At 40.3% G+C, this 24,589-nt stretch overlaps 3 protein-coding genes across 3 annotated transcripts; 1 reads left to right on the forward strand and 2 right to left on the reverse strand.

The window, feature by feature from the left end:
• Positions 1–656: 656 nt before the first annotated feature.
• rtel1 (regulator of telomere elongation helicase 1) lies at positions 657–10,909 on the reverse strand. The gene is made up of 33 exons (XM_083557885.1): positions 10,612–10,909; positions 9,874–10,072; positions 9,667–9,760; positions 9,497–9,578; positions 9,280–9,340; positions 9,081–9,156; positions 8,738–8,822; positions 8,593–8,658; positions 8,293–8,446; positions 8,174–8,212; positions 8,010–8,088; positions 7,690–7,787; positions 7,525–7,580; positions 7,371–7,436; positions 6,943–7,024; positions 6,457–6,589; positions 6,257–6,370; positions 6,107–6,147; positions 5,901–5,986; positions 5,685–5,762; positions 5,305–5,382; positions 4,718–4,864; positions 4,374–4,489; positions 4,086–4,209; positions 3,813–3,993; positions 3,476–3,630; positions 3,298–3,393; positions 2,959–3,154; positions 2,337–2,474; positions 2,155–2,256; positions 1,846–2,067; positions 1,640–1,762; positions 657–1,129 (listed from the first exon to the last, which is right to left on the reverse strand). The coding sequence occupies exons 1-33, from the start codon at positions 10,711–10,713 to the stop codon at positions 1,074–1,076; spliced, it is 3,525 nt and encodes a 1,174-aa protein (XP_083414011.1). The 5' UTR covers positions 10,714–10,909; the 3' UTR covers positions 657–1,073.
• A 4,013-nt stretch (positions 10,910–14,922) lies between these two features.
• Positions 14,923–20,525, forward strand: LOC310735328 (potassium/sodium hyperpolarization-activated cyclic nucleotide-gated channel 1-like). The gene is made up of 10 exons (XM_083557978.1): positions 14,923–15,336; positions 15,646–15,832; positions 16,650–16,754; positions 17,287–17,424; positions 17,561–17,722; positions 18,946–19,039; positions 19,149–19,276; positions 19,436–19,582; positions 19,659–19,896; positions 20,036–20,525. Exons 1-10 carry the CDS (start codon positions 15,155–15,157, stop codon positions 20,200–20,202), a joined length of 1,548 nt encoding a protein of 515 aa, XP_083414104.1. The 5' UTR covers positions 14,923–15,154; the 3' UTR covers positions 20,203–20,525.
• Positions 20,512–23,753, reverse strand: LOC310735329 (uncharacterized protein). The gene is made up of 2 exons (XM_083557979.1): positions 23,256–23,753; positions 20,512–21,391 (listed from the first exon to the last, which is right to left on the reverse strand). Exons 1-2 carry the CDS (start codon positions 23,700–23,702, stop codon positions 20,660–20,662), a joined length of 1,179 nt encoding a protein of 392 aa, XP_083414105.1. The 5' UTR covers positions 23,703–23,753; the 3' UTR covers positions 20,512–20,659.
• Between the last annotated feature and the right edge of the window lie 836 nt (positions 23,754–24,589).

A 24,589-nucleotide genomic window follows, 5' to 3' on the forward strand; every position in this document is an offset into this window, starting at 1 on the left:
AAGCACCAAACTACCTGAAAAGATGCTCTTCATATTTATTGTGCATTACACATCTTTTCCATCGATGGTTTCTGCACTTGTCTATGTTAACTACAATGCTGATGACGCTTCTGTGGATTAGAAGGTCAAATTTCTGAAAGAGAAATTAGAAGAATTACTCGGCAGAAGACAACATACTGTTGGAAAATGTAGTTTAAAATGAGTTGAATCTTAAACCGAATCTTCTTGGTGAGTCGACTCAAATGAACTCATACACTAAGCATTGGCTTATTGTACCATAGAGATATACAGAGGCAGGTTTTTATGCAAAACATATAAAATCACTAAAAAAATTTTTTTTTTTCTTTTAAATGAATTTTATATATTTATAAAGACCCAACGCGTTTTTTGTTCGTCTTAGCACTCTTTGATAGTGTATACTTGATATTGTGTTTGGATCATCGATTTCTTCCTTATTGTAATGAGATGGTGTTTTGCAGATTGTTTATGAAATTTCTCCTCTCCATTAATAAACTTTTTAAAGCCAATGTGACTTGACAAATTTTAATCAATAATTTAGGACGTTTACTGCTGTTTATTCATGCAATGATCCAATCAGCCAATCATGTTGTAGAAGCTGAATGCATATAATTAACAATAAAAAACAAAAGTTATTCTGGGTGCTCTTTTTTAATTTTATTATTATTTCTGCAGAGTTCCACACAATTAAAGCAAAAAGGAAATTGGACAGGCACAGAGATCAGAAAAGCATGATCAGATTGGTTCAACCTGAACTGGACAGATATTTTAAAACATATATTTTACATTAAACATATTGATGTTTTCCTAATCAACTGATATAAACCAATCTAAATACATTTTTATAGATGTAACAAAGAGAAAAACACAGAGCAGCTGGAATTTCTGCACATCTCACACAAATCACCGTGAAAAGTAAAACAAATATTTAGAAATGAGTAAAAAATATTTTTTTTTATTTTTGGAAAAACGATCATGTTATATTTCTTTAAAAAATATCCAATATGGTCCAAGTGAAGATTGGAATGCCAGGAGGAGCTGCTTGTGGGATTCAGTCAGGAGAAGAAAGAAGATATCTTGCTTTGTGATTTTGATGAACAGAGCTGTGAAACTATAATGAGACAAAAAAATAAAAAATCACATTACAGCAACTTTGTACATACCAAGTATTTATACTGTGTAAATATGAACAAAGGTATTGGGACACCTGACTTTTCTATATGTGGTTCTTCCCCAAACTGGTAAACAAAGTTAGAGACACGGTGGTATAGCATGAAATTGTCCAAAACCAAAACCTGTTCCAGCATGACAATGTTCCTAAGCACGAAGTCAGCTCCATAAAGATCTGCTTTACATAGGTTGGACTGGAAGATTTTGAGTGGCCCCCTATACAGCTCTGAACTCAACCCGGTTAAGATGTATTGGAACGCTCACTGCACCCCAAGCCTCCTCACTTTATCTACATCAGTACCTGACTTTAACACCCTTGAGGCTGAATGAGCACAAATCTCCACACAATCTAGTAAAAGATCTTCCCAGATGTGTAAAAGTTCAAAAAGCTCCTACAAATCTGTTAATGTCCACAAACGTTTGTCCAAACAGTGTATATTTTATAACGTACCTGAAACAGGTGGACTTGAACCCTCTTCAGAATCCTGGCAAGGCACTGAAACGCTCCCAGTCAAGGAAGTTAACATCTCGGAGAACTGCTGACGATGGTGAACTGGAATGAACCCTCTTAAACCTTAGAGAAAGAAAAGAAAAGAAAAGCTGGAAACAATGATCCATCTGTAGATCTGTTATTGCCCCCGAGAAACCAAGACTCACGTTGTAAAAGAGCCATGTCTTCGTCTCGCTCGGTCAGCAGCCCCACAACTGTCGACACCATCTGCTCGTAATCGTTAGTTTGCCTGTACTCTTTCAACGCTGAGAAAAGCCGACCAGTCTTCTCAGCACCGACAGCCTTTCTAATGTCAGACAGCAGGGATGCGCTGAATGGGCTGTCTTTTCCAGACTGTGGTGGGTTCTGATGCTTTACACTCGCATCCGCTGTTAAAAGAAAATACTTTGCTATTTTAAATCCTCAGACATTTAAAATCAGTGGGAATTAATAGAAGTTTTGGAACCGACACCAACTTTCACACAAGTTATGCGTCCCCAGATGAGATCCGCCTTGATTGAGCTGCTTGTTTGTGTCTAACTGGGTGATGGTGCACGTTTCAACGGTTTCCACTTTGGCTGTAAGAACGTATCACATCTCGTATAAACCTAAGTGTCTCTCTCTCCGGATTGAATCGAAAACGAATCAGACGTTATACCTGTTTGTTTCACGAGTAACGCTCTCTCCTGCCGGGAGATGGAGTGCTCGGGCTTGTACCCGCAGCCTTTGCCTGTAAGCAGCTGGCACTTCTCGTCAAACTGCTTCTTGTGGTGCGGCCGAACAAACTGATAGACTCCTATAAACAAAACCAACAAGTGCAGGAAAAGGATTTGTCAGAATATTATATAAGGAGTGCTGGGATTGGTCAAAATTTATTGGAGTGTGCTGGGGTTGGTCAAATTCTATAAGGAGTGCTGGGATTAGTCAGATGTAAATAAGGAGTGCTGGGATTGGTCAGAATTCTATAAGGAGTGCTGGGATTAGTCAGAATTCTATAAGGAGTGCTGGGATTGGTCAGAATTCTTTAAGGCGTGCTAGGATTGGTCAGAATTCTATAAGGCACGCTGGGATTGGTCAGTTTTCTTAAAGGAGTACTGGGATTGGCTTGAATTTCTTAGTGAGTGCTGGGTACGGTCAGAATTCCTTGGGGATTGATGAATTTGGTCAGAATTTCTTGGAAAATACTGTGATTGAAGTGATGGGATTGGTCAGAATTTCTTGGGCTTTTTTAGGACTGTTCAGTATTCCTTGTGCAAATGTCTGCGTTCTCACACACACACCTCTCAGCAGACTGTGTGTATTTGGGTCTTGTACGAGAATATCTGTCGTTTTTGCTAAAAAGTCCTCGAAGTTATCTGTGGCCTTGTACGTCTGCAGGGTGTTGATGATCTGCAGGTAGCTCTCCTGACTTAAACATCTCCTCAGCTCCAGCATAAAGGCCTTGCCTTTGCCTGCTGCACTGGAGTCTATTGGTTTCTGAAACGATCAGCAAGATAAATTTAGTTCAGAAACAAAACATGTTTTTGTTTGTTGAAAATCCAAAACATACCCTTTAAATACATTTCTATATGAACGGTAAGCATCGGAGCACAGTAGGGAAAAAAAAGGAAAGAATTTACCCGTTCTTGCACTACTCTCAGTTTGCGTTTCCCTCCCCTCGATTCATCATCCAGGCGTTTATCATACTGTAGAGATAACGTGGACAAGCGGCTGGCCTGCATACACAAAATAAAATGCACATTGTTCATTTATCCCAACAAAATGAATCCAGAAATCCAGACTTTTCTCCCCTCCCACCTTCTCCTCCCCAACCAAGAAATCATCCTCGTCTTGATTGGGGTCACTTTTATCCAGAGCATCAAGCAGACCCAATGGTCTCTTCTTGCTGGAACTCATCTCCATCTCGTACTGGACACAAATCCTGGATGTCCCATCTCTCTCACAACGATCGCCTGGATCAGAGGAACAAGTTCAGATGGGGTTTTGACAATGCAGCATGTATATGATATAATATTCTTTCGGTTATCATGGGAATATCCGTAAGATTTGGATTTAGTTGCTGTTTTTTTTCCACTGTTACTATTGATGTGAATTAATTATTCAGCCTTGCTACTTTCAGAAACCACAGACTTACCCAGCTTCCTCTTCTTCAGACTTGGCACGTTAGAGTCGAACCCTTTGGCTTTGAGAGACGAACTGCAGTCCCAGGCACTCTGAGCTCCACGACTGCAGCCTGGACTCGTCTGGTTGGCGATTTTAGCTGTCTGGCTCTCGCACTCCACACCTTTCAACTTCTTTTTCTCTGGCACAGGCCTCTAATACACACAAATCCACCAACGATACGATTTAGGATTCAAGAACAGAAATGGATAAGTGATCGTGTTATGATCTAAAACGTGACGCTCACGAGCTTTTGTGCGACTCGGAAAAACTGTGCAGCGTCTCGGACCACAGCGCCGAAGTTTTCATTGGTTCGGACATAAGGTCTAACCCACGACGGGAGCTGCTGACGTACATTCCCACTTTTGAACCTACAGGAAGCAAAGAAGAAGAAAGTTTATTTGGCAGGCTTGCATTTCATCTAGTTAACAAACTTTTAGCACAAATCAAGACAAAGAGTTAGGGTTAGGGTTAACCCTTTTGTCTGTGGTTCTTAATAAATGTAGGTAATCATAAGGACACTACGAGCTCTGACCTGTAATCACAGAGAAAGATGGCACCGTAATCCTCACGGTGACGGATCACTCGACCGATAGCTTGGTTCACGGCACGAGACGCCTGCTGTCTGTACCACTCCTGCCCAGACAGATACTGAACACACAGACACATGAGCAGGACTGAATACGTGCGAGACGAACATGGTAAATGGCGTGCATTGGATCAATACTAAACACGCACGTGCCACTGGAATATTGTATAATATGTGGCTTTTCCTGGAAATGAAAATGTTTTGGTACAGATTGAGTCCTGCAGAAAAACATTTATACCTAAAACTACATAGAAAAAAACAAAAAGACGTCATTTAATGGCAGATGCTACCTTTACACCACTGGTTTTGTTTCTGCACATCTCATCCAAGTATTGCATCTTCAGCACCACCTTGGGATCCATTCTCGGGGGGTAGGGAAGGCCAGTGATGATCACACCACGCCCATACGTGTCCGCAAAGTCCAACCCTTCACTCACCTTGGGAGCAAACGGTGGAATGATTTACAGTAAATGGTATTTAACATTACAACCTGGTCAGTGCAAATACTGGATTGTGATTGGCTGAAAGTGTAGGTGTGAATAGTGGATTGTGATTGGCTGGAAGTTCAGGTGTAAATAGTTCTTTGTGATTGGCTGGATGTTCAGGTGTGAATAGGGGATTATGATTGGCTGGAAGTTCAGGTGTGAATAGTTCATTGTGATTGGCTGGATGTTCAGGTGTGAATAGGGGATTATGATTGGCTGGAAGTTCAGGTGTAAATAGTTCATTGTGATTGGCTGGAAGTTCAGGTGTAAATAGAGGATTCTGATTGGCTGGATGTTCCGATGTAAATAGTGGACTGTGATTGGCTGGAAGTTCAGGTGTGAGTTTAGTCATCAATGCCATATTATATATAGTGTAAATCTTATTTTCTTACCTTTCCTCTACACACAGCAAAGAAGCTTCCTCCGTTTGACTTGGAGTCATTTACCTTGTCATAAAAGCCATCAATCACCTGGAGAGAGGAACAAGTGCATTATATTTTTAAAGAACCAAGAACACTGTTACATAAATACATAACGAATGCACAAGATCACTTTCACAGGTAAATCCAAACATCTGTGCAGCTGATTAGCTCAGCTATGGTTCCTTTATTGATGGTGGGATATTTAAGAGAGATGGAGGCATTTTTTCGTGTTATCGTCCTCCAGCTGACGTTAAAGTGAGAAGATTGACCAGACTTTTATGTCAAGAAAAGCGAAATATAAACGGAGTCTTAAGTGTATACAAACATCATTATAACTTCATCAAACCTACCTCTGTGAAGGTTCCTTTTCCTTTGGGTTCGACAAACATGGGCTTCATGGACTCAATGCGGTCGACATGACCACTGGCCTGGAGGAGGCAAACAAGAAGAACACAAAGTACAAAAATGTCTGGATTTTTCCTTTTTTACAAGAAAGCAATTCTGAATAAAACTAATTCTATAAAAAATAAATATAAAGTATTTTAAGATTATCCAGACGGACTCACCTTCCAATACTCCAGTGTTTTATCCAACACCGGGTACGAAGGGAAAAACACCAGCAGGCCATGTGGAACCACTCGACTCAAATTTACTGTCAAGTACAAGCACGTTACTGTAGAAAAAACCAGTGTGTGTGTGTGTGTGTGTGTGTGTGTGTGTGTGTGTGTGTGTGTGTTAGTAATATGTTGGAAATGATTTACACATCTCTTACCAATAGTATTTCCCAATGATGCCATGTTCTCTGGAACAAACCTTTAAAGAAAGTGACATTTTTATACCAAAAATAGAAGATTTTTAATTTTTACTTCTGCTCATAGGAACAAAAAAGCCTAAATCCGCACACTATCTGTCTGAAACACACCTCCTGTCGAAAGCTGTGCTGAGCTGCACGCCGTCTGGCCCTTTATCGATAATACTGACGAAGATCTGGTCCTTCTGGATAACGTGAGGGTTCTCCAGACTCACAGGAAATGGGCTATAAAAAGGAGAGATCATCTGCTTGAGCTACAGATCTTCAATGCTGAAGTTTTAATGTAAACGAAAAACCGTGGGAGAACCTACATCTGCATTTCACAGGTGAAGGATGAAAGAGGCGACAGGGTTCCGCTGGTCAGGATGATGCAGCGCACTTCCTGCCTGAGGAGATCCTGCATGCTGAATCCAGGAGAGAAACACCAGTAACTCAGCACGTTCCCTGTTTCTCCACACACACACACACACACACACACACACACACACACACACACACACACACACACACACACACACACACACACACACACACACACAACAAAGCTGCATTTGAATAATCCATAAACATTTTATGGCTTGAAAAATAAATAAATAAATCTCAATATGTAAATTTCCCATGAATTTAATAATCAATTATTTATGATTATTTAAATATATAAAAGAAATTATAATACTGTATTATACAAAAGAATCTCAAAATCAATAAATAAATAAATATCAATTATATTACAGAAAATCCATAACAAACATGCCAAGAGAGTTGCATGTTTTTTTTGGAGAGATAAATGCGTGTACCTTGCTTCCTTGTGGAGGACGACGCCCACAGATCGACGCTCTGCTTTTTCTTGAAACTGCTCACATCTGGATGAATGTGAACCTGAAACGACCACTTTTTTTTATTAAAAATGACCTACATTTTTTTTGTCACTTATAAAACCGTATACGGTGCAACATGCAAAGAAATACTTTACAACTGATCAGCGACATTCAAAAAACAAAAAAAGATCAAATAAATTCCAAAAAGAAAGAAAAATAAATAGAACAGTGGAACGTAATAGAATAAAATAAAGTAGAATGGGATTACAGTGAAATTGTCACACCAAACCGGTCCTAATGCACATTTAATAATTTTTGCATCCAAAGATAAATTATGGTTATTTATGCTAATGTATTCATGTAGAAAAGTTATAACACTGATAATACTGATAATAAACCTCACGCACCTTGAACTGCTGCATGCCGTTTCCCTTGTGCACGGCGCCCTCTACTGGTTCCACAGCAAACACCAGCTAATCGCATCAGAAGACAAAAAATAAAAAAATGTAAGTCATCCAAAAAAAGATGAAATCAAAGAAGATGAAAAAATAATTAATTTACTTGTATAATATCTGCGACTTTTTGCAGGCCGCTGGTGTTGAGAAAAATCCCCGGCTCTGAGAACAACAGCGAAGTTGTGTTAGTTTACATAAGATAAAAATAACACAGAATTGAGCTCATGAACTTGAAGATCCCATGAGCACCAGACGAGTAGGTGATACCTACTGGCTGCCATATATCCTGTGATCTGCTCCATCGCCTCTACGATCGCAGTCTTGGTGTCATAGGTCACATGGGCTTTCTGGAAAAGCTCGTAAATAAAGCTGAGAGTGAAAGAAAGAGACGGAGAGAAGGAAAAAGGTGTGTTACCTGAATGATTATGTTTTATTAGTGAGTCCGATGTTAGTTTGGGATCTTAAGTGTGCATTCATGTTAGAGTTAATGGTGCAGTTAAGTCTATCGGCATGGTTACAGGGGCAGAATTTAATTTCATTGATAGGTTTAAAAAATAAATAAATAAAAATCCAAGGCAGAAACAGACACACCTTCCAGGCTTGGTAATCCCCTGGTTATTAGAAGGCATCTCAAAGCTGTTTACAGTGATCTCCAGGTCCATTAAAATTTCTACACGACAATAAAAGAGAGATAGAAGTGACACCAGGAAGTCACATTGCCGAATCCATCATCATCGTGTTTATTCGTTACTCACGTTTTATTTTAGCGATAGTGGTGATGTCCAGGTTCAGACCTGCGTAAGAAGTCACAAATGAACAAATTAATCACTTGGACGTGGAGCTGAAATAAGTTTCACACAGTCATTAACGGAACCTGAGCTAAAAGATTCCCCGCCGAAATCCTCTGAAGATTCTCCTTTGCCGATATCAGAGGCCTGCTCCCTCAGGAGCTTGTCCACAACATCGATGGCTGATGTTAGATCATAAGGAGTCAGGTCAAAGGAGGTAGACTCTTCACACATCTTCTCCTGTGAAAGGTAGGAAGGTCATCTTTAAGGTTAGAAGTAATGCAGAAGATTTAGTGAAGAAATAATTAATTGACATGCAGCCAGACGGACAGCCAGACAGCCAATCAGACAGCCAGACGGACAACCAGACACACAGAAATCCTCACCACATTATGTGCTTCATCGAAAATGACCACGGCTCCTTTGAGCTCGATGTTGTGAGCTCGGCGACTCTGGAGGACAAATTCAGTTCTCGTCAGGTTCCTCACATCTTTTCTGATGAAAGGGAAAAAAAGTGAAATCTCTCCTTACCTTTGGATCAAGAAGGTAGTTGTAGGGCATGAAGATGAGGTCAGCGTGCTGCTTCAGAGAGCGAGATAAGTAATACGGACACACCCTGAAAAATAAAAACAGCTTCAGAGGAGCAAAATACCTTCACTGTACTGGAGATATAAATATAGAAGAGACAGGAACATAAGTATTTGGACAGTGCTGAAGTTTTCACCGTTCTGCTACACGTGAATTATATATATACACACACACACACACACACACACACACACACACACACACACACACACACACACACACACACACACGACACTACACTGTGGTATAAGATGTAACGACTTGATTTAGGAAAAGAAGGACGCACCTTTGCTTTTTTCCCGTTTTGACAAGATCTTCAACGTCAAGGATGGAGTTCACGATGTCCTTGTCGGTACTTTTTTCTAAAAACAACAGCGAGAAGAATTTACACACACACACACACACACACACACACACACACACACACACACACACACTTTGCTCAACATATCTCGCTGATAAAACTCCAATATGACGATTCATACCATCAACATTATTGTAGAAAAGACAGGAGCGAGATGAGACCTTTGCTCGACACATGTGGACCTGCAGTAGATGAGAGGAAGTTATAATACAATAAAGGAAAACGAGAGCAGGTACATCCTGTATAATGTGGAACATATGGGATAATAAACTCACTTAAATTGATCTGAAATCTCTATTAGATCGAACAGATCCTTTGCTGTAACCATGAGCTTGTACCTTAACATGATTGCTTTCCTGCTTCATGACCTCCTGGTTGATGCACAGCTGTTCCCTGGAGCCCAGAACGCAAATCTTCGGCCTATAATCCAATTTTAGAGTAAAACACACTAAAGAGATTTCTTTTTCCCAGAACGTGAATAGAAAACGCTTTCTGACAGCGTTCCGACCTGTACGTGGTGTTCTTGAGCTCGCTGATGACCTGGGTCAGCTGAGAATGCGTCCTCGATGCGTAGATGATTTTGGGGATGTCTGTGTAATATGCTGCAATGAGAGGAGATCATTCTACATCATTAACCAGCACATGATATTCAAAACAGTCAAGACAACATACAAAATGGACTACACAGTCGAACGAACTTGAAACTCCTCCGTACCGGTTGTTTCACCATCGGTCGCTGACGTTCCCCAAGACGACACGGGCCTGTCGGGGAAAAGCTCGGCACCTCCCATCCTTTCGGCGATCTTCCTGGCGGATATGGAGTCTTTAAAATACGCTCTCCAGCCGAGCGTCGCGCAGAGCAGACACAACGTCTTCCCTGTGCCGGTCGGACTCTCAAGCACTCCATTGACTTTCTAGAAAGTGAGAGAATATCACAAACACTTTAAGGTACATGATGCTGCACAAAAGTTTGTGCACACCTGACTATAAGCGTTTTGAACATCCCAATTCACAATTAGACCCCATTTTTAGATCACGTGTTGATTTGTGCCCATTCAGACAAGGTCATGTAATGATGAAGTGAGGAGGCCTGGGATGCAGCCAGCATGAAAAATTCATCCCAAAAGTGTTCGATAGCAGATCTTCCTCTACAACCCATGTGAAGAGGATCTTCACAGAGCTGGCTTTGTGCACAGGGGTATTGAAATGCTGGAACAGGTTTTGGGTCTCAGGGAAAATGTACATGCATACACAGACATTCCACATGGAAAACTGTATGAATGAAACTAACTGCTCACTCAGGCCCACATTTAATCATATTTCCTATTAATTCATGAATTCACCTCAATTGTATTGGTTTGATGGCTTTCCAGGGCAGGTTGCAGTCTACATTTTAAGGTGTTTACAAATAGAAAGAAAGAAAGTATAATGTAGAAAGAGTGTCATTACGTACATTTTGCAGACACTCGATCACTTTGCTCATGTAATCCGTCTGACATGGATAAGGAGTGAAGGGAAACTCCACTGTAACTCCATTTAAAGTAAGAGAAGGCATCCTGTAATAGGCAGCACCACACACCTCAATTAAACATTTCCACTCTATTCAATTACGATTCAAGTTCAATTACACCCCAAAACCCTGCGTTACCGGCCGCCCTGTGTTTATTCACGCCGCGCCACTTTTCTTCGTGTCTTCGTTTAAGCGTTAAAATGTACGCGACTGCCCCCTACAGGCCACAGTGCAAAATCACACCGTACCCGGGCATGAGGCTGCAGATCTGCGCCCAAAAAACCCGGAAGTAGACTAACAAATTCCTGTTGCAAACCCTGAATTGAAAATAAAAACATATTTTTTTCCCCCTGATAATACTTTACTGAATTTTAATCATAAAATCGCACAAGGAGCCATTAAAACAAAAAAAAGAGAAATGGGAGGAATCAGACCAAACAATACCATTGCAAGAGATCAATATTACTGATTTATCATCCAAATAACAAAGAATTTCAATAACAGTTTATATTGATACGAAATACATTATTGATTATATAATCATTTATTTAAAAAGCATGATTATTCCGACAAACTGCATTCCTTTCCCCTCTTATATGTTTTTTTGAAGGAGCTACAGAAAATTGAAAGTTTGCGCCTTTAAATCAGTTTCTTCTTTGACTTAACGACTGATCAAAAAACGATTTAAGAATCTACAGATGACATAGCAAAGCCAAAATATATGACAGAACCAAGACTTGTTTGTACAATAAACAGAGGCACCATGGAAGAAGAAATCGTTCCTATGTTAAGTGAATTGATCCCAGGTAGGATCAATATTTTAACGTGAGAATCAATCGTCTCCGTACATCACCAGTACTGGAAGTACTGACACTTTAGGATCGATTGGACCAAAACATTTCCCAAGCAAATTAAAGAGTATGTCCATGTCCCGGTCGATTTCGGCCCATGGTTACTCTGTAAAAACTCTGTGACTTAGCAGCATAAAGTTTTCATGGCAGGACACGGAAGTAGATTTCCAGGCCTTTCTTCCATGCAGTTGATATTGGTGTTCTGGTTGTCACCTGAATGTTACCTTCTGCCATCAATATCATCCTGTACTGCTGCTGGACACCTGATGTGGGACCCATAACCCATGACCTTGAGAGCATATGACCATACTCACACCCTAGAAATTACATATCCATAGAAATTACGCATTTTCTTTATAAAGTCCAGTACATTGGATGAAACGTCTATTTTATCCTACGGTTTGTTTTTCATGTACATGTACAACCAACAACATTTTCCTCTGCATTAATTTACACCAGAGATCATAATCCTCATTGGCAAGACATCACCCATAGATAAAAAAAAATAAATCTTTCAGAAAATTCCCCAGGTTTATTCATGAATTGCTCTTGGCACTGTGTTTACTCAGAGAGTTCTTGTAAATTCTCAGAAACAGGCTTGAACACGTTTTACTAATAGTCCGTTTTCAGCTCTTTAATCTGCTTAAACAGCATTTTTCTCACCTGGTTGTGATGTCACGGTCGAGATAATTCACCGCTGCGTACTTGTTTGTATTTTTTGTTTGTTTGTTTCCTGGTGCTTCTCACAATCCATAATTCCCATGCTATTTTTAGAGGGTGATGTACACGGCATTTATTATCCTGACTGTACTCATTACGCAATTTCTACATTTAGCAGCTCTCTCTCTATATATATATACGATCATTGCTGGCATCTGTGAGGTCTAGAATTATGTAGATATAATTATTATGTGTGTTTATTATATAAACTGGTTCAGCCAATGAGTCCCAGAATATATGAAGGCTTTTCAGGCATCACTGCTTCACAGCTGCAGAGCCTGGGATTCAGTCCTGAGCTCAGGTTGCAACCGATTCGTGTGTGTGTGTGTGTGTGTGTGTGTGTGTGTGTGTGTGTGTGTGTGTGTGTGGCCTATGAATCCTGGCATCATACCTAGGCTGTATTCCAGAGATGCCAAAAGTACATACATCCGTTAATCAATTAGAAGTACAGTACAGCAAGTTTGGGCTCTGACGTACTTAAGTAAAAAGTAGCCATTACTACTAACTGTTTTAGTGTCACGCTGGTAACTGGACCTCACATCATATTTATATATTAATACAAAAGAATTTTAAATTAAGGTATCGAGGTTGAACATCCACCATATAGAACACAAGCAGAGAAAAGATGATGATGATCAGGTGATCAGGAATGTCTCTGTTCTCACCCATGTTTACATCACTGACTCCCTCTGTCTCATCCACGTTAACCCCAGACTTCTTACTGGCTTATGTATAACAAAGTATTTGTATTTCGTTACTTCCCAGCCTGCTCTGAGGGTTCCTGGAGAAGTCTCTGGAACAACAAAAACCCTGAAATCTGGCAAGAGCAAGTGGATGAGAGAGGAAAAGGTGCTGTCACCCTGCTGCAGACTTTCTTCTTCTGTACTGGGAAAGTTTCCAGATGAAACACACACACACACACACACACACACACACACACACACACACACACACACACACACACACACACACACACACATTTGCGTTTATGGCATTTGGCAGACACCCTTATCCAGAATGACAGCTGGAAATTGAGTTCTTGACCATATGATCAGCTGTAAATATAAATATAAACGTAAATGTATGAGCAATCTTTCCGATATCACGTGATATCACTAATTTAACAGTCCATTGCAAGATTTATATTATATTTAAAAGAAATAATCCAGGACTGTGTTCTTTGTTTGGTTCCTACTTAATTAATAGTTTTTTTCAAAATCCAAAAATGTGTCATGGTCAACTGAAAGTCAACAAGAATGTGGGTTTATGTCAATACTGACAAATGCAAACCAGGAGAAAAGTCGAGTTCATACACAGAACAACTTAAAGTTGACTTAAGTTCTTGATGCCATGCCACCCAGTAACATGCCTTTTGTTGTGGTCTGGATGATATGTATGTCCATTGTCCCTATTGTTCTTTGTTTAGAATCAGAAACTCTCTTTTGTGCCATAACCTTCAGATAATCATCAGGTTTTCCTGTCACCTGCAGTGAGAACACAGTTGTCTGGTGCTTCCTCTATTTCCATCAGTGGCTCAGGTCCAGTCAGAGATGAAGCGAATGGAAAAACTTGTTTAAGTACAGTGATATGGAAAGTGGGTGCAATTTTCTAATTAGCTGGCAGCTAGATTTTTGCACGCTACAGGAATCATTTGTCTCAAAACTATAAAGTGTCCAATAAATCTAGGACAAATCTTTCTTGAAGGGAATTTCACATACGTTTCATGTTTAAAAAGCCGGATCATCTGTACTGGATGAAATAGACAGATGATACTTTTGTCATTGGATGTTTGCTTGCTTTGTCTCCTGGTTCTCCAGATCAGGCAAAAGGTGCTGGTTGATACATGAGGACACAGTGAAGGTACAGGTGAGACTGATATTCAGCCCATGGGAGGAAGCAGCTCATTGCTGGTTCTAGTAGATTCTCAGCAGCCTCCAAAAGAACATACCTTTTCGCTTCTATACATTTGAGCAGAGACCTCCTGACCTCCAATGTCCAACAGGGTTAAGGGGTTTCCACCACATATTTCTTTACTTTAGCACACCATCTGGTGCAATCAAGGAAGCAATGAATAAAGAACTTGCACCTTGAAAGAACATTGGACCTTGGATCAGAAGGTCATGAATTCAAATTCCAGCACCACCAAGTGACCACTGCCCTTAGCAAGGCTCATAAACCTCAAATGTTTAGTTGTAAGTTGCTTTGGGTAAAGCCAAATGCCATCAATGTAATTGTCACTTAATTTGTGTTTCTGTAGTTCAAAACCCTTCTTTAAGGACACTCAATTGTGTTCGAGGTCATTTAACTGCTTCATTACATCGTCACACTGAAACGTAAACCGGCGTCTTGACACTCTGAGCATTTACTAAGAAATCAGACACGAAACATCAGGTGTGTAATTTAACACTCGACAGTATGTCTCACTGAAAATAAAATACATTCTTAAAAAAAAAAAAAAAAAAAAAAAAAAGATTCATTTTTCTCATAATCGCCTCTTAATCATGTGAATCGTTATTTGTGCAGCACATTTTTAGGACCTTATCGAGGTTTGGTGCATGGAGATGATATATAGGCATGATATTGAACCTCTCCCCCCATATTGTCATCGAGCCAGACTGCATTTCAGGTGTACCGTATTCACGAGCACATGATGTGCAGATGCTGAATAGTTGATGAGAGAGTCGAGACTGGCAGCGATGAAGGGAAGAAGAGAACGGAAACTTTTGTGCCTGCGATCCTCTTCGCTACCCTACTTGGCCGAAACAAGAGTGCTGAAAGAATTACTGTTTGTGTGAGCAAGTAATAGGGAAGAAAGGCAAGATCAGCAGAAAATAAGTCCAGAAATAAAATTGCCAGAGGGGAGCGGTGATGTCAAAAGTGGTTTCGTGATCAGCGTGCTTAGTCAGGGAGCAGAGATGGAAAAGCAAGCACCTGGGACCCACCGATGCTTTAGCTGGGACGCGTGGAGAAATCTGCTGCTGCCCCAGTTAAACAGGCAGTCTCTCTATGTGTATGGCAGCGAAGTGGCTGTGGAGAAGGAGTGTATCAGGCTAAAAGAAAAAGGATCCTTTGTCATTCATCCGTTCAGCCCTTTAAGGTACTGTATGCATGGGCAAAATACAAATATACATTCCATATACAGAGGCACAAAATAGCTTCTTTTAATTAGAGCTTTGAAATGTATTTATAGTTAATTTCCTACTGGACTTGCAGATGCATTTAAAAGGCTGCAGTTTCCAGCTGTAAATGAGCCATGTGGCACATTTCTACCATCACAAAACATCTGGAGATCAACATCACATACAGCTCTGTCCCACCCTTAACTGTAATAACAGTTCACTTATTTTGTGATGGAAAAACCCCCTGATACTGCGACACTTATTTTGTTGTTGTTGTTGTTATTCAGGAGTTACTATATAATGTGCATGGTGGCCATAACGTTCCTGAACCTCATTGGGATCCCGATAGAGATCGCGTTCTTAGACGGACAAGGTGGAGTGGGCTGGGAGGGATTCAATATCTTCTCAGATACTCTGTTCCTCGTAGACGTGGGACTCAACTTTCGCATGGGGATCATTTCCGAGGACAGTCAGGTAATCGCATAAAGATCTGCATGATATAATATGATGTCTTCAAAGGTGTCTGAGGTTTTCCCGAACACATCACATCACATCACATCACAAAGTTTTGTAAGCACCTGATCATAAGATTGATATGCCATCCCATTCCACATTTAGTCTCAATCTGCTGGTATGATAATCTTCACTCTTCTGGGAAGATGTTCCACTAGATTTTGTGGTGGTTTGTGCTCCTTCAGCCACAAGGATGTTAGTAAAGTCATGTACTGATGTAGGTCTATAGAGGGAGATCTTCCACTCTAACCCATGGAAAGCAGATCTTTATGGAGCTAGCTTTGTGGGGAAAAGAGGGATGCGGGAAAAGAGTTGAACAGTTCAAGAAGGGAACGTTTAATATATATAGCTTTATTCATAACATTATAATATTGTTATACACTTATTCTTGAAGCATTTATACATAAAATGTACAACGAGATATGGTTGTGACAAGGATATAAATCTATGGTTTAATGATGCACCGGTGGATGATTTTGATGATATAATGTCCATAAAATAGTATTTTAATATAAAAATGTTGGCCTTTTAATCAGAATGCACAGTTTTAAATACTTACACTGTGTTCGTTTTATATTTGTGTGTTGTTTTTTGTTATGCATTTTTTACTATTCTGTGGCGTACAATATTGGAATATGATGATGATGTACAGTATATGGAGATTTTTACTATTATTTCGAATCCTGCTGTTAAAATGTGCTTCATCTGTGATAGAAATGTGTACACTGTCAAGCTTAGACAAGCTGGAAATGTCTTCTCTCTTCCTTCTCCTGCACAGGGGGCAATTCTCGATCTGAAATCCATTCGACAAAATTATTTAAAGAGTTGGTTTATACCCGATATGATCGCAGCCTTTCCAGTGGGTTACATCCTTCTAATTGCGGTAAGATCTCAGAGTCATCTTTCACGTACAGCAGAAAAGGAACATATACTATATTTCCAAAAGTTGTGGACACCTGGTCATAAGTACAGTATGTGCTTTTTGAGCGACGCATTCACATTTAGTACCAATTTGCTCTTATTGTTTTCTCCGCTCTTCCAGGAAGATGTTCTACTAAATTTTGGAGTGTGCTTGTACAAATTTGTGTTCATCAGACACGTGTGGTAGTAAAGTCAGGTACTGATGTGGGTGAGAAGGTGAGGAGGCCTTCACATTCAGCGTTCACATTCATCTCAAAGATGTTCAGTAGGTTGACATCAGAGCTCTAAAGCAGGCCACTCTATAGAGGGAGATCTTTCTCTCCAAACTAAGCAAAGCAGATCTTAATGGACCTTGCTTTGTGTGCCTCCAGCTTTGTGGTAACAGTTTGGAGAGAAGAACCACATATGGCAGGAAAGGTCAGGTGTCCCAATTCTTTTGCACATATAGTGTACACTGTGTGGAAACAAATCTTCAATACTGCTGATTTTTCCAGGATCTGCAGTATCAAGGCGATTCTCCATCATCAAAAGCCAGCAAAATGGTGCGTATCCTCATGTTCGTGCGGATCCTCAGCCTGGTGCGTCTGCTGCGCGTCTCTCGCCTGGTGCGCTTCTTTAACGAAGTGGAGAAAGTGAGATGATTTATGTCTGGCTTTGTAGATGTTCTAGTTCAGACTGCATGTCAGCATCATGATGTCCTCTGTACAGTATACTGTATATACATTGCACATGTTAATGAACCTGATTTTAGATTTGTTTGCTCACTAGGTATCGAACGCCAACCTGGAGGTGGTTCGGGTCGTGTTCAGAATCCTGTCATTGTTCATGATGATTTTTTTGCTGTGCCACTGGAATGGCTGTGTGCAGTATTTTGTCCCGATGCTTGAAGAGTTTCCATCGGATTGCTGGGTCCAGCGAGAAAATCTCATGGTAATACTAAAGGTTGCTAAAGAACTTGTCAAAATAAGAAAGAAAATCCAGACTCAGGCATCTAAAGTGTTGAAGCACCATAAGAAATTTAAGATAACAAAATAAAATGTAATCAAAAGAAAGAGTAAAGACCTTTGTAGCCTCCTGCTCTTTTCTTCTAATGTAGCCCGTCCTTCACAATCTTCATTCTGAGATGCTTTATTCTCCTCTGGTTTCCACACGATTGGGTGTAAACTCTTCAGACTGTTTCAGGCGAAAAATGTGTCCCTTATAATTATAAAATTATCCCTAATGAGAGATTCAGTGGAGACTGTGGTGAAGTTACAAACTTCATGAGACTTCATGACAAACCTTGAAAGGAACCAGACAAAAAAAAAAAACCCCATCTTCATCCTCAACACTGAACGTCCATTCAATGAGGAGGCAGCGTTCAGACATTTGACTTCTCATTATAAACCCCCTGAATCCATATTTAAATTGTTTTGCTGTTCTGAAAGGAGATTTTTGATGATCATGTGTTCGAGCCTCGTGAGGACGATCCCCATTTTTCACAATTGTGAAATAAACTTTATCAACGTCATCCTTTTCCAACTGCAATACAAAGGACAGTGATTTTTAATGAGATTAGATTCAACTTTGTCATCGCACATGTTATGCTACAAGGCAACGAAATACAGTTAACAACTAACCAGAAGTGTAGTAGTGTAACATATTTACATATGTACAGGTTGGAAGGCTGTGATATACAATAGATATAAATAAATAATGATAAATAAATGGGAAAAATTGAAAAGGGATTATATACAATGAGTACAGTGGTCATGCATAGTGCAGTGAAGGAGATATTGTATAAAGTGTTTAGGAAAAGATGCCTTTATGAACCACGATTTGGTTAAATGCACGACTTAATGATGTCACATGATGCAATTCGAACCCAAACCTGCAGACATTTTTTACAAAATTGCAAGATGCTGTAAATACTGTGGAGTTTGCATAGAAATCTGTTTTCTTGTCATTTCTTGTCTGGTTCCTCTCAAGCTTATATCCTCTTGAAGTCTCGTAGAGTTTTTCCTTGTCACCATTACTTCTAGATCATTAGGGAGAAATTTTGTGCCAAATTTTTGACACAATGACTCCTAATAATAAACGTTTCACCTCGTAATATAATGAACTTCGATTTGTTTTTAATCTGTATTCATTAAATGTACACTGTTATTTTTCAGAACGCTTCGGTGGGAGAGAAATATTCCTTCGGGGTCTTTCGTGCGCTCTCGCATATGACGGCGATATCGTACGGCTCCTCCGACGCGCCCACAAGTAAAAAAAAATAAATAAATGAACACTAATTTAGGATCATTCTCATTTTTTTTCTAAGCGTTGAATGAAAATATTTGTTTGTGTTTTCATGTTGTTCTTGTCACTTGAGATGAGGTCGAGTTGTGGATTGTCATGACCAGCATTATGTCAGGAGCTATAATGTACACAGTGCTGGTTGCCAACACAGTGGCCCTGATGACTGACGCAGACCTCACAGCAAAAGCGTACAAGAACAAGGTGAAACAAAAGACGGTCTATTTCAAGGGACGAGCGGAAATCCAGAGGTTTTTCCAGGAATGACGTGTGTGTGTGTGTGTGTGTGTGTGTGTGTGTGTGTGTGTGTGTGTGTGTGTGTGTGTGTGTGTGTGTGTGTGTGTGTATACGTCCGTGTTGTAGTTGAATCATCTGGAAGATTATATGACCTCCATGAAACTCCCCAAAGAGCTGCGTATTCGCGTCAGTAATTACTTTCAGGCTCGCTACGGGGGGAAGTGGTATGACGAGAAGGACGTTTTGAACTGGGTGTCTTCTTCTATTAAGGAGGTCAGTCAGTTCAGTTTTCATTATAAACCCTACTGGACATTTCGATTTTCTCAACTTGTTTTTGTCGTTCTGAAAGGAGATTTTGATGATCATGTGCTCGGGCCTCGTGAGGAGGGTCCCCATCTTTCGCACCTGTGAAATAAACTTCATCAACGCCATCCTTTTCCATCTGCAATACGAGGTTTTTCAGGAGGACGATGTCATCGTGTATAGGAACGCCCCCGGCGATCGGATGTTCTTCATCGAGTGTGGGCAGGTCGTCGTGGAGACGGAGGATTCTCAGACGGAGCTGTGTGATGGAGGCTACTTCGGAGGTCAGTATGAAGCTCTCATTAAAGATGCATAATTTATGGCACTTTTTTGGAGGCTATGGGAGGATTTTACTACGAGAACATGAGAAAAATCTTTTTTAATAATTTATTATCTTCTTTATAAACCATATTCTTTATCTAGATACGTGTCTGATCACCAGAGGCAAACATCTGGCAACAGTTCGAGCTCAGACTATCTGCCAGCTCTTTTCTCTGTCTGCGAACCGCTTCTATAAAGTGCTTGAAGACTTCCCAGAAGTTATGAAGGACATGAAGAGAGCAATGAAGGAGACCATCAATTTCATCTGATGTCTTCAGAGGTGTCTGAGGTTTACACTAGGGGGATTCCCCATTCATCACATGACATCATGGTACACTATATGGACGAAAGTTTGTGGACACCGGAGTGTATAATAACTAAGATTTACTCAAGATATTTAAAATTTATAATTTACAGTAATGATTATTTGATTATTTGAAGGATTTTTTTTGCATTTTTTAACTTTGTGGTAATAAACAGTACTCGTTAGGTCTGAACTTTACACGGTTCACTTTTATTGATGCCAAAAGTGTAAAATTCACATATATGTATACATTTGTTGCATGTGAATCAATTGTAATTCAACTCATAACAATGAATACAGTGTTTCGATGCCTAACACGCACGACTAATCAACCCCCGATTCAGAGACCTGATTGTTCGATTTCTAAGATACATATCAATAAATGCTTGTTAAAATGAAACCTATAGATCGAATCTGGTCTTCTACCCGAACACACAAACAGTTCCAGATGCCAGCCTGTGCTTATATTCGTATTGGTAAAATGAAGCCTGGGGAAAGTTGCACTTCATCTCCATTTTTCCAGGCACCACATAGACAGCGACGCTTGTCCCAAGCCCTTCCTGCAGCTTCTTCAGCATCCGGTTGGCCAGATATAATCTAGCTTTCCCTGGATCTTCTTCTATAGCTGCGTAAATTTCAGGAGGGGGGTTTGGGAGCTTCCATTCCAGGTCAACTATCAGCTGATGGATGCGAGATTTATCCAGGGAAGACGGCGTGTCTCTGTGACAGGCCACGACATTGGAATTGGAAGCCTCTGAGAAAACAGAGATGAAGTGCTCCCGGTTTGGACAGCCATTCTGTTCTTCGGGTTCCTCCTGGCCCTCAAGAGCGGCTTCCTTCCAACATGCCACGGGAGGGTGCACCATTACAGCCCAGTGCAGCCAGTCATAATTACGCTCTAAACTTTTCAGGATTTCTGCAGCTTGCTGCTCTGGGCTGTGTGTGCTCCAACGAACCTCCAGGATCTGCTTCTTGACATCATCTTCAGCCTGCTCTTTGAAGTACCCTGAACAGAGCCCACCGGTGGATTTCATTTTCCTGTACAAGGCTGCCATCCTGTCTGACCAGGTCTTTATTAGGAGAGCCTGGTCTCTTCCTGTCAAAGACGCCTCTACAAAAAGGCACAACAGGCCTGTCCCAAGCACAAAGTTCACCTGCAATGGAAAAAAAAATGGGTTAGATCCAACACACACACACACACACACACACACACACACACACACACACACACACACACACACACACACACACACACACACACACACACTTACATTTCACTATTATTTTTGTTTTTACAGTAAAACACATTCACAGTCAAATTCTGTAATATCTATCATAAAATATCCACATGATCCAGTACATTTCCTCAATCCTACTTTGATGGTGCTGGGATTTGAACACACAACCTTCTAATATGCAACTCAAACTTTTCACTACTGAGCCCCTACATCACCATAAATTCTAATTGTATCAATCACGTGCATCTTTTTTTACCTGTCTGTGAAAATAGGGGGAGTTGGTTACTTAGTGGTTGTGAGTTCAAATCCCAATCACACCAAGCTGCCACTCCTGGGCCCTTAAGCAAGGCCCTTAATCCTGTAGCTGAAAGTGTCTGCTATTAATGTTAAAAATCCACCAAATGTATGTTGAAAATTCACAAAAATTTTAAAAATCCACAAAAATATTGGGACACCTGACGTTCTCTGACTGCACCTTAGGCCTCCTCAATTCCAAATCCCCATAAAATCTAGTGGAACGTCTTCCTAAAAGAGTGGAGTTTATTTCGACAAGTAGAAAGAAAGGATTACATATAAAATAAGACATCCAAATAGCACACCAATCTTATGCTCAGGTGTCCAAAAACTTTTGCCTATATCGTATAGAATAAAAAAAAAAAAAGTAAACATTTACATAAACCAGAATTTAGGTAGGAAAGGGAAAAAAAATAACAAATATCGCTAGAAAAACATTGTGCTGAGTCAGTGTTGTCTCCAGAACCACAGGAAAATCCTTTCCTCATAACCCATTGCTAATATGGTGGTGTATCAGTGATGTTTCACGGCTCCTGTAGTGGCATCATTAATTCTTCTAACTACTACTATATTCTATGGAAGATCATGGTTGGTTATACTAGGTAGAGATAAATAGAATGCATTGAAGATGGCCATTGACTTTTTTGAAAACCTGAGATATGAATAAAAGACATTGTGTGATATATATTTTTTTTAAATAAAGGCTCTGGATGTATAAGAAGATCCTTCACAAGCATCTCCTAACTTGCAGTGGAAGAGATTCAGGACTACTGTTATTATCTCCATGATAAAGATGAACAGACTATCTGTTACAGGCCCAGTCTTCCATCATGGACTTGCACAAAGCCCTGGAGAACCGTATAGTTCCAGGTTGTTCGCTTTACCCCTGTGTGGGAATTTTTAAAGGTCAACGTGGTTCCTGAGTAAATTATCAGCTGGTGTTATCAGATGTCTTTGCTTTGTTCTTTGTTTTTCATGACTGACATTTACTTTGTTTTTTACAACTCTGTGTATTACTATCAAGGTTATCTTGCTTGCAAATATTGTGCCTGGGAAACGTGCATACTCGCCCGTACAGTAACGTCATCAACGAATCACTACATAAGGTCTTTGAGTTGAATTTTCACGTTTAAATGGTACGAGAATTGAAATCTAGCGCACTTTAGATGTTGTACAAACGGGTGCAGAAGTTACTATTACTAAATTTATGATCTCAGGTTTTATACATATTCTCCCCATGTGGGTTTCCTCCAGGTCCTCAGGTTTCCTTCTACATCACAAAAATGTCAATGTTAAAATGAATGTGAACGAGTGTATAAATAAGTATTGTTGAAGCCCTGGTGTTCCATCCAAGGTGTTTTCCCTTCTCCTGTACTCATGTTGGATAGGCTTTAGAACCACTGAGATACTGACCAGGATAAAGCAAATGGATTAAAAACAATATAAAAATAAATAACCTTTCCACCTTCAACCAAAGACTGCATACCTTGACACAAAATGCTTTAATCTCCCAGCGCCTGGGTTTGCGATTAAGAACAAGCTTCTCCAGCAGGGTCGGCTGATCAGTCAGCACCGAGATGCCCATCATACGACTGTACAGCGCCGTCAGCTGCCGCTCCAGTCTGTACTCCTGAACGAAGCTCAGAAACACTTCTTTTTCACGCTTTGTGAACTCCGCTTGGGCTCTCACTGATGCTCCGAGCTGATTGTACACCACAGCCAAGTCATATTCAAGACAGTGGACCTCCTCATCGCTCAGCAGACCTGGTCCAGTGGAGCTGAGTTCGTGATCGATGTGGTCCAAATTCTTCTTGACCAGGTCCAAATCGTCGGAAGTCGCACTGCCACTCAGATACGAGCAGATTCCCTCAACGAGAACGCGCATGGTCTGCATGAACCCCACAGGTTCTAGAACTTTCCCAAAAAGTGCCATGGTTTTGACAAGAGGAGGGCGATGTGCAGATGAAGTGAGGTGTGAAATAACCTTAACTTTGGCTCCTAAATTTATACTCCCTCACTAGTACAAACAAGGATTTGATAACATTTTTTTTTCTTTAGCTGCCCTTCAAATGACATTTACATTTCAAACAACATCGGGGCTTTGGAGATTGTGTGAATTAATTGCCTGGGAGATTATCTGACTTAATGTGCATATACTATATGGACCAAAGTTTGTGGACTCCACATTTAGTCCACATTTGCTGATATAATAAGCTTCACTCTTCTGAGAAGATGGTCCTCTAGATTTTGTGGAGATTCGTTCAGCTACATGGGTGTTAGTAAAGTCAGGTACTGATGTAGGTGAAAAGGTGAGGAGGCCTGGGGTGCATAGGGTTGGATCTCTATAGCAGGTGATCTTACACTCCCATGGAAAGCAGATCTTCATGAAGCTGACTTTGTGCACTTTGTCTCTCATGCTGGAACAGGTTTGTTAGAGTGAAAGGAGAATTTCATGCCACAGCTTCCAAACACATCTGATACAGTTGTGTGCCTCCGACACATATTTTTGGAAAGGTAAGGTGTCCAAAAACCTTTGCCAGCATAGCGTATGTTTGAAGATTGTTAAAGAATCTATAGACAAAAAAAAAATTTGTGTCTTAGGATTTTACTGTTTGAGCATTGTTATCTTTGCTCTGTATAAGCTATGCTCTTTTAAAAAGAAAGGAAAAGAAAATCAAATGAACCAAAAAGGTGTACTTGTGTCAGGCAGGTGAGGCGGGTTTTCCTCAAATGCTGGTGCTGAAATTTTGTTCTGCTCTCGGGCTTCTGCAAGAGGTTGACTTAGTTAATGAATGATGGAGTCTAATGGGTTTTAATTGC

The sequence above is a fragment of the Silurus aristotelis genome (assembly GCF_946808225.1).
Source record: "Silurus aristotelis genome assembly, chromosome: 13".
Lineage (NCBI taxonomy): Eukaryota > Metazoa > Chordata > Actinopteri > Siluriformes > Siluridae > Silurus > Silurus aristotelis.

Coding starts and splice junctions, on each gene's coding strand:
- rtel1 (XM_083557885.1), bottom strand. CDS start 10,713: ATGCCTTCTCTTACTTTAAATGGAGTTACAGTGGAGTTTCCCTTCACT. Junction 6,371..6,456: donor TTCACCTGTGAAATGCAGAT/GTAGGTTCTCCC, acceptor TCCTTTTTATAG/CCCATTTCCTGTGAGTCTGG. Junction 2,068..2,154: donor GACGCATAACTTGTGTGAAA/GTTGGTGTCGGT, acceptor TTCTTTTAACAG/CGGATGCGAGTGTAAAGCAT.
- LOC310735328 (XM_083557978.1), top strand. CDS start 15,155: ATGGAAAAGCAAGCACCTGGGACCCACCGATGCTTTAGCTGGGACGCG. Junction 15,833..16,649: donor TCATTTCCGAGGACAGTCAG/GTAATCGCATAA, acceptor TCTCCTGCACAG/GGGGCAATTCTCGATCTGAA. Junction 19,277..19,435: donor CAAAAGCGTACAAGAACAAG/GTGAAACAAAAG, acceptor TCCGTGTTGTAG/TTGAATCATCTGGAAGATTA.
- LOC310735329 (XM_083557979.1), bottom strand. CDS start 23,702: ATGGCACTTTTTGGGAAAGTTCTAGAACCTGTGGGGTTCATGCAGACC. Junction 21,392..23,255: donor TTAAAGCATTTTGTGTCAAG/GTATGCAGTCTT, acceptor TTTCCATTGCAG/GTGAACTTTGTGCTTGGGAC.